Genomic DNA, 14,428 nt, shown 5'->3' on the forward strand with positions numbered 1-14,428 from the left:
GTGCCCTCGCAGACAGAAGGCGCGAAGGTTGTGCTCAGGTTCTCGAAGCCGAGCCCCAGCCCTGGTTTCTGCTGAAAAATGAGTCCGTTGGAAGCGTGCCACTTCCCGAGCAAAGTCCTGCCCGCCCCGCTGCTGTCCGTGCCCCGGGCTGAGGGCCGCGGCTGCTGCTCGGCTCCTCTGCTGAGCGCAGGGTGTGCAGCATGGCGGTGGGCACGGCAGAGCTCTGCTCCCCAACTCTGCTGCTCGCGGGACCCCACGTTGTGTTCATAAGCAGAAGAATCCCATTGCTCCACCAGCAAGCAAACACAGAGCATCCCTGGGCATTGCGGCGTGCCCGGGGAGCGCAGCACACAGGAACGGAGCAGAGACGGACAGCTTTTAGACTTTATTGTTTGAGCCACGCGGTCTGAAAACACACTGTGCATTCCCAGCAGCCAGTTCACATGAAACAAGCACACACGCTTTGTTGTACCGCTATTGGTTTTAAATAAGAAGTGAAACCATGACACAAAGACTGCTGCGTCTTCAGAGAACTTTGCAACGCTTACGTTGGGTGGTTTTCGTTTGTAGATGACTGCCAAAGTCAATGTGAGGCTCCAGCATTCCTTTGGTTGTTATTTTACTGGGTTTTTATGACACGTTTCCTATAGGCACACGTTCTGAACGACTTCGGACCGATGGTGAGGACAGAGTGCTGGAGAGACATTGGGTCGTACAAAGAGCCTTTACCGTATGCCAGCCCATGAGGAGCTCCAATGAGCCTTCAGAAATGGGGCCATTTCGTTCTTTACAAAGGTTTCCATTGGTGACTTTTTGACGTTCAGTCCCATGTACCAACGTGGAAAAATCAGTGTGGTTCTTCTACACAAATGTTTGTTATATTCTCATCCTTTCCCTTCCAAAATAGGCAACACTCCCAGAACGCATCGCTTGTTTGCTGCTTCTACTTTGCTGAAATGCATAACAAAAGCTGAAACGAAGGGCTTAAAAGGACTCTGGGTGCCTCAAAACATTTTAGTTTGGAACAATTCCACACATCTGAAGCTGTTTCCCTCCGGTTATCCAGGAATGTGGATTTCTCCCCCATAACAAATAGGCTCAGTGTCACCATTTAGTGGGAGAAAACGTGGCGTAGGGACCATCGAACGCACAAAGTACTGAAGGAAGTTAATTCCAAGAACAAACAGAGACCTGATTCTGGTAGATGTTTTTTTCCACAGGCGAAACCAAAGTGAGATAAAGAAGGAAGAAGTACGCAGGGAGAATTGCCTCTAAATAAAATGCTTTGCCAACGTGTACGTAAGGCATCGAGAGGTCTTTAATAATCCGCTACCATGCAAAAATAGTATAATCTTTCCCAGTATACATTCATCTTGTAGCAATGTATTTACATGTAGATCACCAGTTTGTGCTTCAAATAACAAATGCTTTAGCTTGTTTTGTCCCAGGAGATTGGATAGGTCAGACTGTTCTGTTCTATGCCAAGATCTGTGACCGTGGCAGAAAGGACACTGGACTTTGCTGATGCTGATATATCCGTAGTAACAGTGACGACAGATGGGAGGACAGAACTGCATCCACAACCAGCGGCCCTCACCTGGGCTGTGAGCCGTGTCAGCCTGCACACGTGCCTTTTCTGCACATCTCCTGCCAGCACTGAGGCTGTCTCGTGGTTCCTGCTCACACTTGAGTGTGTCTTTTCTGTGCAGTATACCAAGCAAAGGACGTACAAAATATATAAGTAAGCAATTTGCTCTTCCTGGAAGAAGTATTTTATTCTGATTTTCATATGTGATCACCAGAGGCGGCGTTCCAGCGATCTGACAGGCATAGCACCAGGCCCAGGAAGAAACTCCCGTTTTGGATACATAAGAGACCACAATAAATCGGGCTGCAGCACACATAGCCTTTGGGGAAGGGGCTGTAAAACTACCCGGTCACACGTGGCTGCTCAGGGCAAGCGTGTTTTTGCACGGATCCCACCTGCAGCAGCAACAGAGCTGTGCCAGATTCACTGGGCTTTTATTGTCAGGTTGCAGAGTTAATGCCCCAGTGACACTGAGTAGTTAAACAGTCATCTTTAAGCCATCAAGAACAGCGCTGTTTACAGAGAAGCGTAGCATGCATTGCCATCTGCGCAATAGCACTGAGTCCCGACTCTTTCAATAAGAACGTATGAGAAAGGAGTGTTGACGTTGGTTATCAGGAGAAAAGGCTGAACTGGTTGGTGGACAACCCTGGGGTTTTCCCTGCTGTTCACAAGAAGGGCAGCGGTTGGAGAGAGCTCAAAGCAAAACAAACCCTGCTGCAAGTTGGGGAGGAGCGTTTCTGCCTGGCTCATGCCTTACTCATGTGCTCGTGGCAACCTGTAAGCTCTCATAGCGTTTGTTACGCTTCTGGAGAGTCACCTGCAGAGGAGTATCTGATCACATGAGAAACCAACAGAGGCAGCTCTGATTTATTCATACGGCTTTTCACAAGTTCTGAAAATATTCACGCTTCAGGGCTGAATTTCCCCCAGATTTCTCCCAAATTTTGCATCATTCTGTTATGGTCCTTTTTGTTCTTGGTGTCCGTATCATTGGCTGTGGTGCATCCAATCTTTTGCATCAGATACCAAAAAGAGATGCACTGTTCGGTAACAAAGCAGCACCCCGTACTTCACAACATCGGCCTTCCAAGCCAGAAGTTAACTCACATCGGGAGCCAGAGCACAGCGGTCAGATGAACCTGGTACATCGGTCAGCTCAGGAGAAAAGGGAGCTAAATTTGTGCGGCAGGAACAGGTCAGGAGAAAACAACTTTTCTGTACTTAAGGTGGCAGATATTTGTTGGCATTCAAAAAGAACAGAGGAAATGGTGCCAGGCCCATCGCTGTGCTGGACCATCTGTATGGGATGACTGTTTTGGGGCTCCACAGATGGGATGAGCTGCGCTCCTCCGAGATGAGACTCCTACATGACCTGACCTAAAGAGCCAGACTGCCTCTGCTACTGCACACCCCACGCCCAGACTCCCCAGGGATGCTCTTGCTGTGTACAGCGATGAGAAATGAAGGTCCACCATCAGGTCACAGCAGTGAGTTTTCTTACTTGCTTTCTACAGATATGAATCATTACGTTGGAATCTGATGAAGAATCAGGCACAGATGGGATTCAGACCAACCCTCCCACGTTTAATAGATCAAACCGCCTCGTTCTGTGCCTGAGTGATTATGGTAACAATTTCCTTTCTCTTTGTTCTGAAATGACTGCCATAAATCAGCCTCTGTGTAAAACTAACTCATCAATTCAATTTATTTAATTTTTAAAGCATGCAATGGGATTTCAGAGGGGAAATGAGAGAGATTTCAGATTAATAATTTATCTTTTAGTTTCAAGAGTCTACGGTGGCTTCCAGCCTAAGAGAAAATCGTGGAATGGCCTGGGTTGAGAAGGACCACAACGCTCATCTTGTTCCAACCCCCTGCTATGTGCAGGGTCGCCAACCAGCAGACCAGGCTGCCCAGAGCCACATCCAGCCTGGCCTTGAATGCCTGCAGGGATGGGGCATCCACAGCCTCCTTGGGCAACCTGTTCAGTGCGTCACCACCCTCTGGGTGAGAAAACGTGTTCCTTCACTGCCCTAGCAAGACAGGTCTAGCAGGCAGAGCCCCATGGTGCTGGTGCAGCACACAGCAGCTGGTAATGCACACAGGTGGATGTAGGACCCTGTTTAGCAGCCCCAGTGCTCACACTCCCTGACCTCATAGCTTCTCACTGCTTTGCACTGTGCTTTTATTGGCAGTTTGCTCTCCAGCCTCCATTCCCGGCCCCTTCCAATGGCTGCTCATAGATCCAGGTTTCCTCCCAAAACTTGCTGCATATTGCAGAGAGGTCACTGCAGGTGATAGCTGGATGCAAACATCTGCACATGGAGGTGCTTTCCTGGCAACCACAGCCAATGCATTACCCCACAGCACTTTGGGGCCAGAACTGTCCTCATGGCCACTTTGAGCAGTGTTTCCTCCTCTTCTCCAGCATGGCTGCATCCCAGGCCAGCTGTTCTCCAGTCAGACCCACGTTGCTCAGCGCTGCTCACACCACGTGCTCCATTCCCTAAGCGCTATTGCAAAAGGGAACCAACTCAACCAGACTGCAGAGTAATAAAGCAGGGACCAGACACAGCTGGCTCTCATGCAGGCCTCGTGTTGCTGTGCTGCAGCATCCCTGGGCTGCCGGGCCACCTGAAATGGCCGTGCAGGAAGTGCTGGGCTCAGCTGGAGGGGGCTGGGGGCTCCTGCCCTGCAGCATGCCAACACGTTGTTGGGATCCCAAGCAGTGGTTGTCCATTAGGTGTCATACACTGAGAGGCCTATTGAACACAAGTACCAGGAGATTTGTTCTTGTTTCTATTCTGGCTGTTAGGTCGTTAGTGATTAAGTCAAACTGATGGGCTTTAATTCCTGGAAAATATAAAAACTATCACTTAGTGTATAAACCAATATCCAGCTTGAAGCTACAGATCAGGGAACATAGGCTTTCACCATCAATCGCCGATAGCTTGAGGTAGACCACATTGCTGATTTATCCACAATTTCAGTCTCTAATGTGTAGGTTATTTACAATCAAATATCAACAGACGTATCTGAAACTTTCCCTAGGTTAGTCTTGAAACGCTTATAGTTATTACTGAATTTCCATAATTTACTCGGTCATGGATTGAAATCGCTGTAGATTTTGTGGCAATTGAGCATGGTGGTACCCGACCGTGTCCATAGAGTAAAACCCATATCGCACCTGATGAAGAACAGAGGGAAAAGGGAAATGATGGTTAGTGGTGAAATCCTAAAGCAAAAAAAGGCTCAAACTTAAGATTCAGATGCTCATCCGCTTCAGCTGTGTCATTCTGGCTCTGTACTTCTGAGCGTTATCCTAATATTGCTACAAAGTCCGTTACTCGGAAGGTTCTTCCTCTGGTTTCAGATGGAGATGCTGGAATATAGCTCTTCTATCTGTTTTTTGAAGTAATCTCTCAGTTCTGGTCTCTTGGCTTTTAACGTCGGCGTCAACAAACCGTTCTGTACTGAGAACATATCGGAGTGGATGTGAATGGCTTTGACCTGGAATAAAGAAAGGGACACATCTGGAGCAGAGATGGCAGTCGCTATGCACGACTTCTTGGTGTGCACGTGGACCTCTATTTCTGCATGAAACCAAAGCGTGGTGAAGACCACAGCAGGAGCAAACCAGACTTATTACCACAGATAAACGTGCGCTACAAACTATTGCTTTTCATTTCTAAACTCGATTCTTTTTAATATAGATTCATTTTCATGCATAATGGGGACAAGAAGAATAGCAGGTCTGTGCTTAATGCTGCTTCTGCTTCACAAAGATATGGGGAATTATCCACTGGAGCTACCATCCAGAAACAGACTACATGAGAGTAAATACGAGAGCAAAAGCTCCTTGCTAGCTGTACGTAATGATTGGGAAGCTCATTATTTTAAGAGAAATAAGTATTTGATATTATAAAGAGTGTTTTTTTAGTGTGCTTTAGAGCTCTGTACTTCATTACTGATTGCAGATCTCTCCTCCTGAGGTGTTTATGGCTCTGTTGCACAAATATTTACACAAGTGACAGAAAAAGATTGGTGCATAGGCTGGAAATAAAACAGCAGCCTGCCCTGTGTTGGTTATAAGAGTGGCAGTTTGAGCCCCAGTTCCTTACAGTGCCTTCACTGGGAAGGAGTCAGTCCTCAAAGCACCCATCTTGAACCCTGGTATCAGACTGCAGACATCACCCACACCCCACATGCAGTATCACACTGAATGCTAACAAATCTCCTTTCAGTGTGTGCAGACCAATGCCAGTATGGCCACAATAAATGCCATTTACCTGCTCAAAGGAATGAAGCCCGCTCTCCTTCCCTAACCGTACCATGTCTTCCATTATTGCCTTCTGCAGTTCCTGGGTTAAAACACATACATCCACCATGAAATACCAGAAACACACCTTACACACAGTTAACATCACTGTTCATCACAAACATATGTGTTTCTGAGATAAGCTCAAGCTCCTCATGGACAACAAGTAATTAGCAGATATTCTAATGAAGAAAGGCACAAACGCCAAGAGTAAGTGAGGTTATGCTAATGCTTTAGGAGTGGAAAGGCACAATGCGGGGTGCTGCTGGCTCAGCCATCCCTCTGACCTCAGCGAGCAGATGGTTCTTGCCCTGAGAAGGGGCATCACGCCCCATCAGCACAATGACTGCAGTGCAGAAAGGTGCAACAACCAACCTTATTTCTACAGAGCTCTTCATACGTTCCATCAAACCCTCTCTTCTTTGCCCAGCCTGGCATCGCTTCAGCATCCGGCACCACGATTCCCACCAGGAAGGCCTGCAGGGAAAGCAGAAGGGTCAGGCAGAGGCTGAATGCACCGTCAGGCTGAATTTGATGGGATATTATCGCTTCTTGCCCAATCAGGTCAGGAATTTGCCAACATGTTGCAGTAAGGCGTATTGTGGTGGCCCCGCCGTACCTGCAGGCTGTCTCCATGGACGTAGACCTGGGCCACGGGGTCACTGCGGATGTAGATGTTCTCTATCTTCTCCGGTGCAATGTATTCTCCCTGAGCAAGTTTAAATATATGCTTTTTCCGATCAATGATTTTGAGAGTCCCATTCTGTTGAGAGAAAGAAGTGAGAGATCCCAGAGAGGTTATTTCACCACAACAGCTCAACAAATCCACTCTAAACACAACAGCTTACATGGCCAGAAAGTGCCTCACTGACACAACTGAGTTTATACTGCCAAAATTCAGCGTAGCCTTTCCTAAGGACAGATGCGCTCGGAAGGCCACATGCAGAACCTGAACGTGTACGTGGGACAGCACAACTCACACAGGCACCACTCATCTGGATACGCACAGGTAACCACTTCCCAATGTCTCCGGTGTGCAGCCAGCCCTCCTGGTCCAGTGCTTCGCTTGTCCTCTCCTCATCTTTCAGATAACCCTTGAAAACGTTCGGTCCTTTCACACATATCTGCAAAGCAGGGCGGGCTGCTGTTAAATTCCATCATTATTCTGCTGAGGTTACAGCAGTTGAACAGTGATTCACTGATGTATGCTGCAGGCTGATGTCATGGCCGTGCCCCATGCTAATAAAACATATTCAGCTATACATTTTTTAATATATATTTTTGGATTTTTTCAAACGAATGATGTATGAAGGAGGGGATGCAAAACCCGTTGGCTTAATGTTGATTTTCATTTGGCTTGCAGTTTAAAAGCAAAAAAAGTGATTTCAATATGTTTAATCTCTATGTAATACAGAAACGACAGCAACAGAGAAATGGTAACTTAGCTCTATAGCCAAACTAATTAACTCAGCCTCAGCCTTGGAAGTAATCAGGAGTGGCATTGGCTGGCAGTGCTGCCAGAGCCCCTTGTTAACAAATGCTTCACTGCTGTGTTGGTAAACTGCTGCTTTCCTTCCCTGATGGCCATAGTAAATAAACTTGTGCACCTCACAGATGTAAAATGCTTCTATAACTACATCTTAGTACAGTGTCCACCAATGAGGGTTTTACATTAAAATGTGACTTCCTACCTCTCCTTCTCCTTTAGAAGCAAAATAATTCAGCTCCTCCGCGTCCTTCAGTTTGATTAAGTTGCAGGGCAGAGGGGCTCCCACATGACCTGGCAATTAAAGTTGGCAGCTCATTTGTCCGCTCTCTTACACACAATAATTGGCATGTTATTATTAGTTGCATAGCTGTAGATACGCCTGGCGTTCCCGCAGGAATTCTGTGTGCAGAAATCATGTGGAAAAGGAAGAAATCCATTACCTGAGGTCCAGTCCCCGGGGGTGGTGAAGGTGCAGCCCGCCGTGCACTCCGTCTGCCCGTACCCCTCGTATACCTGCCAAAGGAATGGGCACCCCGAGTCAGTGCACAGCACCTCACTGCTGCAGGAGGAGTCCCGGGCACAGCCCTGTGAGCTGACCCTGCTGTGAGCAGCGGGACGGGGCATGGATGGGGACTTTCCCTGGCCCTGCAGAATTACTTTTCCTATGAGTCACACTGTTATGGAGAGCTGAAAACAGCGAGCAGACGAGTCCAGCAGTTTGCTTTTGAGTCTAGCAGGATGTTACTTGGCAGGAGGAAGTTGTCAGTGGGAAAAAGTGGTATTTTTGGGGGCATTTTCAACATTTACAGGTTTTTTTTACATTTAATTTTAAGCTCTCGAATGAGGCCTTGTAATTGTCCTGGGCTTCCCGGTCAGAGAGAAGAAACTCTCTAGTAAGGGTGGGGATCTTACGTGCCATGCCTACAGGTTACTCTTCTCGCACATTTATATATAGAGTAAATGTTGTGTAATAAATGACACATGCATAATGGCTTCAAGTTGCCCCAGGGCAGGTTCAGGTTGGATATTAGGAGCAATTTATTCTCCAAAGAGCAGTCAGGCATTGGCACAGCTGCCCAGGGAGTGGGAAAGTCATCGTCCCTGAAGGTGTTCCAGACCATGGGGATGTGGCACTGGGGCACACGGTCAGCAGGCACTGTGGGGTTGGCTGGCACCAGGCCTGGGGATCTGAGAGGTCTTTTCCAACCTTAATGATTCTACAATCCCATGAGTGGACGTGGTGGAGATGGGTTGATGGTTGGGCTTGACGACCTTTTAGGTCTTTTCCAACCTTAATGACTCCGTGGTTTTTAAGAGCTGAGACAGGTGGGATATCTCAGCACCTCCTGGTGCCCGAGGCCACCCCCTGTCCCCACCATGGGGACGCTGGGTGCCCACAAGCCCTGCTGCTGCCATGGGTGCCCCATACGCAGTCCCAGCCCCAGCCCTTGGCTCACCTGGCAGCCCAGGGCCGCCCGCAGGAAGCCCAGGACAGTCGGAGAGGCTGGGGCAGCACCCGTCACTATCATGCGGACGCACCCACCGAGGCTCGCCTGCGGGACAGCACCAGAAAACAAAAGGAAACAGCATGGATCAGTACAGATGGACAAATTGTGTGTATTTCTTATGCAGAGCTTGCACTGAATGGCCTCACTTCTGTTCCCTCTAGAACACTCAGCTGTACTATGGAAATGTGAACCGACCCTGAGTGTTCCCTTAGAAACAAAACCCGGCTAAATCTTGAAAGCAATGACTGTGTCCCTCCTGGGCAGAAATGATGCCCAAGGCACAGCTCTGCTCCATCACATCCATTTCACGTCCTCTTGCAGCACTTCTGACTTGAGGTAACCCCGGAGAAGAATCATTCTCTTCCCCACTGCTTTTTTCTGTGCTCGCTGGCACCCTCTTGTTAACAGGCTCCCAAGCAACCTAAAGCAATGCCACCCTTTTTAAAGGACATGTGACCTCGCGCATACTTTGGGAGTAGTACAGCATTCCTGTGCTGCTTCCTGCCCACCATTTCATTTTGCTTTCCATGAAAGCAAAAAGGAACAAGCACAGAGCAGCCCCTGCCCAGCCCTGCACAGCTCAGCCCCGTGGAAGGCACTGCCAGTTCCTCTGGCTATAAACGAAGCGGCGTGTCTCCAGATAAGTTATCCAATTGGAAAATGAAGCGATCAGGGCCTCCTACTTTTGCTCTACTGGCTTTTACTCACTCTTGCTTTCCTTTGGAAAACATCAGCTGTGAGTCTGCCTGAGTGAAACCCAACCCTGAGAGCAATTGTTATCTGTGGAGGATCTGCAGAGCATTGGAGCCACGTCTCTTCCATCTCTTATTCCTCTTCTCCCCTCACGCCTCCTACCCGGAGCCCCATACCCTCTGTGCTGCTGAGCCCATTGGGCCAGATCTGTATGCTGAGCATAGATCCAGAAATACAAATAGAAAAGTAGCAGAAGTGAATGGAACAACAAACCATGCTCCGTTTCCTTCTTCTATTCAGTTTCTCGGTCTGCCATTTGCTGGTGATCAGCAATGGGCTGCAGTATGGTGGTCAGGCAGGCAGGCAGACTGTGCCGACTTTAGGGAGCACAGATTGCTACCAGAAGAAACCACAGTTCTCTGACCTTAGGCTCACTTTTTAAATTCCATACCTGTATTTTGTTAAAGAAGAGCTTGTCCCACAGGCTGTCGTTTCTGATGATCCCATTCCGAACCTCAGCCTTTTTCCTCCTGGCGGCGAACTCCAGCACCCAGCGCTTCAGGGAGGTGTCCGCCTGGCTGAAGATCTGCAGCGGGGAGAGCAGAGTGGGTCGGGTGAGCCCGGGGGGGGCCTGGGGCTCACAGCTCTGACCATCAGCCCAATGCACTGCCTGCAGCCACCCAACCACAGCCCTCGGTGCCACCAACAGCACTGTGCACTTACAGTTGTGCAGCTCAGCTGGGGCACAGGGATGGCAGCAACACAGCTGAGTAAGGCTGTGCTACGCCTTAGCGCGGAAAGGGAGCAAGGCAAAAGGGAGAAAAGGAAAAGGAATGTTTTGGATAAACCCTAGGGTGGGGGGCAGAAGCTTTGTTATAGCAAAAAGCAAAGCGATGAGGCTCACCTTGTCATACATCCTGTTCAGCAGGCGCGGCACGACAGGGAAGATGGTGGGGCGCAGTGCCTTCATGTCATCGGACAGCAGGCGGATGTCGCCTTGGAAGAAGCCGATTCGCCCTCCGTGGCAGTACACTACAGACTGTGATGGAGAGGAAAACCGCCACGTCAGACCTCCTTGCTCTTAATCCCTGGGGCAGAGCATCCCACCTCCTGCGCACAGAAATGCCCTTCCCGAAATCCCGCTCTCCAGTATGGCAAAAATGGTGCTTTGAAAAGATCTATCAACATAAAGGTTAATTTTGCACAGAGTGGAATTGCATGGGTGGTTGTTGGCATTTTCAGAACTGGGAACTCAGCATCCACCAGATTTGCCACTTTCTGGAAGAACGAGGAGCTGCTGCATGGGGAAAGGCTCTCCCTGCACCCCGGCAGCCCGAGGTTGGGCTCTGCACGCTGTTTTTAGGTGTTAATACTTTAGTTTTGTTTAAGCATAACAATACAGACTACGTTAGCAATACAGTGCCTGATCCTGTATCCCACAAACACCTCTTTGAAGATGCTTCAGTTGCCTGCAACGTACAGCTCCAGAAGTCTCAGAAATAGGCTTTTATTTTATTTTGGAAGGATGTTTTCAGAAAGCAAACGGGCTGCTTTGCATCAGGTGAGGAAAGAGCTGACGTGCAGCAGAGCTGTGATGTTCCAGCAGCAGGGCAGCCAGCAGCCACCTCGCTGGAGCTGGAATTGCACCACTGTGTCATCACTGCAGGCTCACTGGGAACTGCAAATGATGACCCCTGTGGGTACCTCCCAGCAGGACAGTTCTACTCTAGTATCTAAAATTCTATTCTAAAGTACGTCTAGCCCTAAAGAACATTGCTATACAATTTTAGCTGCGAGTCCCAGGAATTACTGATGTGGGCTAAAACTGGGGAAGCTGACACAGTGTTTGTTGCTCAGAATAGTCTTGGGGATGATTTTTAACGCTTTAGAAAATTCTCTGCATGAAGGAGTGTTTTCAGCAAGAGTTTAACCCAAGCATCCCTCATACGGCGTGCTTTGGAGCTGCCCCTATCAGTGCAGCAGCAATGAGGTTATACCAAAAGTTCCTATATTCCTGCCCAGGCAGATGACTTTGTAATAATTCTGCTCTCATTAGCAGCAAAGTGCTTTGCGTGAGCAGCTCTGGCACACTGACCCAGTGTGACTTCCAGGATTCGACTGACAAGCAAGGATACGCCGGGCTGTAATTCTCCAAATCTTTTATGGGCTTTCAGTTCCAATTTGCAAGTGCTTTAGCAGGGCTGGGTGCATCATTTCTGGCACACTGCTAAGGGGAGCCCTGTGCCTGGATGTCTGTCCAATTCCATCGGCATCAGCACCGCTGGGAAGGTGCTGGGCTGCAGCTGAGCCCAGACCCACTCCTCGTGTGTTGAACCACTTCTTAGCTCCCACATTTCCAGGCTGGGAGAGCTCATTATTACAAATCATCACCTGGCCTCCCGGAAGGGATGTACGAGCCCTCTGTGCATGCTGCTGTCAGCTGCTATCTGCAAGGGATGCACATATTGCTACCTGCAGGGGATGCAGCCCACGCGCAGAGCACGATGCCCGGTGCTGTGCTGGCTCAGCTCCCTGCTGAGTTCTGCGTATTTCTGCATCAGAAGGATATGAGCTGATGAAAATAAGGGTGCAGAACCGCCTTTGCTCCCATTATCGCTATCCCCAGAGCAGGACCCGGCGTCACCGCGCAGCCCTCGAGGAGTGCAGGCGTTTTAGTGCTACGCGGGTCGGTGGGTATTTAGTATTTTATTCATTTTATTGCTTTCGGTGTGGAAAAACAAAAGAAAAGGCGATTTCCACTGCCGGTGGGACCTTACCTGCACCATTCGCTCAAACATGTGTGCTAAAGGCAAATAGGAAATGTGAACATCCTCACAAGTAGGAGACCACTGACTCTGGAAGAAAGCAGAAGGGGCCCCACGAGGCCGCGTCAGTTGGGGCAGGAGCTTACCTGGATCACTCTCTCAAACATGTGAGCCAGAGGCAGGAAGGAGATGAGCACATCGTCCTGTCTCGGAAAGATCACTTTCTGCAGGTGGAGGGCATGGGAGACAGAAAGGAAAGAAACACTGACAGGAAGACAACAAGAGAGTCATAAAACGGTAACGAGAAAAACGGCACCAAGAGGAACAAAAGGGGAAAGATCATCGAGAGAGGAAGGGAGCAGCGCACGACGTGAAGCGTTAAGGCACAGCAGTGATGGAGCTGCGTTAGTGGGAGGAGAACAGAGCACGGAGATGGACACAGCGCAGTGTCGGCACAATCACAGCTGGTGGTTATTGGGTTCCCTTCGGTTAATCTTGGATTTGGGTGGGGGGGGGCGTTGGATCACTTAGCTACAGAAACTAATGATTGCTGTTAGTGTTTCCTCATCGTTTTCTTGATTAAAATGGGATTTTAAGTGCATTAGCACTGCCCCAAAGACAGGCGTGCTGAGGAAAGAAAGGCAAAAAATAAAAGCCACCGATGCCATTGCTTAGCACCAAGAACCTTACTTGGGTCATGCCTTTCTGCCTGTGTGGTCAGGGGTACAGCTCACCATAACGCTATGGCTTAGGAAAACAGACAACCTGATGACCCACCAGCTTGCACCAAGGCCAGAAACCAATGCAAAATGAGTGCAGCAGCTCTGGCTCCTGGGATTGGCAGTTACACCCCCGGTGCACCTCCATGGCTGTGCCAGAACCACTGCTCCACAGCAGAGGAAGTGTGCTGCTTGGGCTGTCCCACTGAGGTTCATCTGGGTGTGCGCAGTGAGGCCAAACATGGGCCTTTCCAGCATCCTACTTCGGATTGTGTCCACCCGAACTAAGCCAGTCAGACCTGCAGTTCTATTCATACATTCGTTATGATGGGCTCTGGTGATGTGAAACCATCGGCACCACCAGCCAGGCCGCTTTGTTGTGCTGCTTTAAATGCCCACACAAGAAATGATTTGTTTTTAAATGGAACCAAGGTGCTGGCATTTAATGGCATTGCAGCCGCTGCAGCTAAACAGATTAAATGAAAGCAGTGCCCTGGCATTTGAGAATAACCTTATGATAAAGGTCTAAGTTCACTTAAAAAAAAGTAATAATCTGCTTAGGAAAATAACTGAACTAAGCCAAAGTGGCACAGAAGTATGCAAACAGTGGTCTGGGTGCCCCTCGCTCCAGGTGCTCACACGTTGCTGACAGATGCCAGTGCTTGGCACTTGGCTGGATCTGTGCTGCGCTCACAGCTCGCCCTGCAGTGCCCCAGCGCTGGGATAGGGCACACTCAGCAGCCTCACACCTCAACCCGACACCTTTGGGATTAGCACAAGCATCTGCTGTCAGCAAGCACTGAGCCCACGGCCCTGGGAGACACGGCTTTCCCCTGAGGCGTTCCCTTCCAAAATAAACTCTGCTGCCCTTTGGAAGCTGGAGGCCTCGAGGCATCAGCTGCCACTCGTGCACCCCTGCACCCCCGAGGCAGCCCCAGCCCCGCAACACGAGCCCGGCAGCCATCTGCAGGTGGAGAAAACTGCAGGGCTGGGGAACTGAGATCACAGTACAGCCTGCACCAACCCCAGGGCAAACAAGGGCTGTGCTGCAATAAATGGGGCAGCCCACATGCATGCTGCAGCTTCACAGAACCACCTGTTTGCTGCCAACAGAGATTCTCATATTCAATAGGGACAAGCAGCATGCAGTTCTTAATATGTTGTGCTAGAGAAAGTCTGCCTTCTATGTGGTTTCTAAACAAAGGCAGCATGAAATATATTACACACGCATATGGCTGCAGTACAGCCAAAACCAAGATATACAGTAACATAAATGAAATCAACCACTTTGATCTTGAAAAAGTGTAAGTTTCCATAAGTGTATGTACAGATGTTATATGCATAG

General features: G+C 49.2%; 1 protein-coding gene across 3 annotated transcripts in view; it reads right to left on the reverse strand.

Moving 5' to 3' along the window:
- Positions 1-370: 370 nt before the first annotated feature.
- Positions 371-14,428, reverse strand: part of ACSL6 (acyl-CoA synthetase long-chain family member 6) — a 37,205-nt gene continuing 23,147 nt past the window's right edge. For 2 of the 3 annotated variants that reach the window (XM_015294080.4, XM_015294076.4), the window contains exons 11-21: positions 12,511-12,588; positions 10,504-10,638; positions 10,051-10,185; positions 8,856-8,951; positions 7,839-7,911; positions 7,601-7,689; positions 6,917-7,033; positions 6,529-6,672; positions 6,285-6,386; positions 5,881-5,952; positions 371-5,101 (exon numbers count right to left, since the gene is read on the reverse strand). In XM_015294080.4, coding sequence (XP_015149566.2) covers positions 4,961-5,101; positions 5,881-5,952; positions 6,285-6,386; positions 6,529-6,672; positions 6,917-7,033; positions 7,601-7,689; positions 7,839-7,911; positions 8,856-8,951; positions 10,051-10,185; positions 10,504-10,638; positions 12,511-12,588 — 1,182 coding nt within the window. In that variant the 3' untranslated portion in view covers positions 371-4,960. Of the gene's footprint in view, positions 5,102-5,880; positions 5,953-6,284; positions 6,387-6,528; positions 6,673-6,916; positions 7,034-7,600; positions 7,690-7,838; positions 7,912-8,855; positions 8,952-10,050; positions 10,186-10,503; positions 10,639-12,376; positions 12,455-12,510; positions 12,589-14,428 lie in introns of all 3 variants that reach the window. The other variant, XM_015294077.4, reaches the window with a different exon arrangement.

This window comes from Gallus gallus, chromosome 13 (assembly GCF_016699485.2).
Source record: "Gallus gallus isolate bGalGal1 chromosome 13, bGalGal1.mat.broiler.GRCg7b, whole genome shotgun sequence".
Lineage (NCBI taxonomy): Eukaryota > Metazoa > Chordata > Aves > Galliformes > Phasianidae > Gallus > Gallus gallus.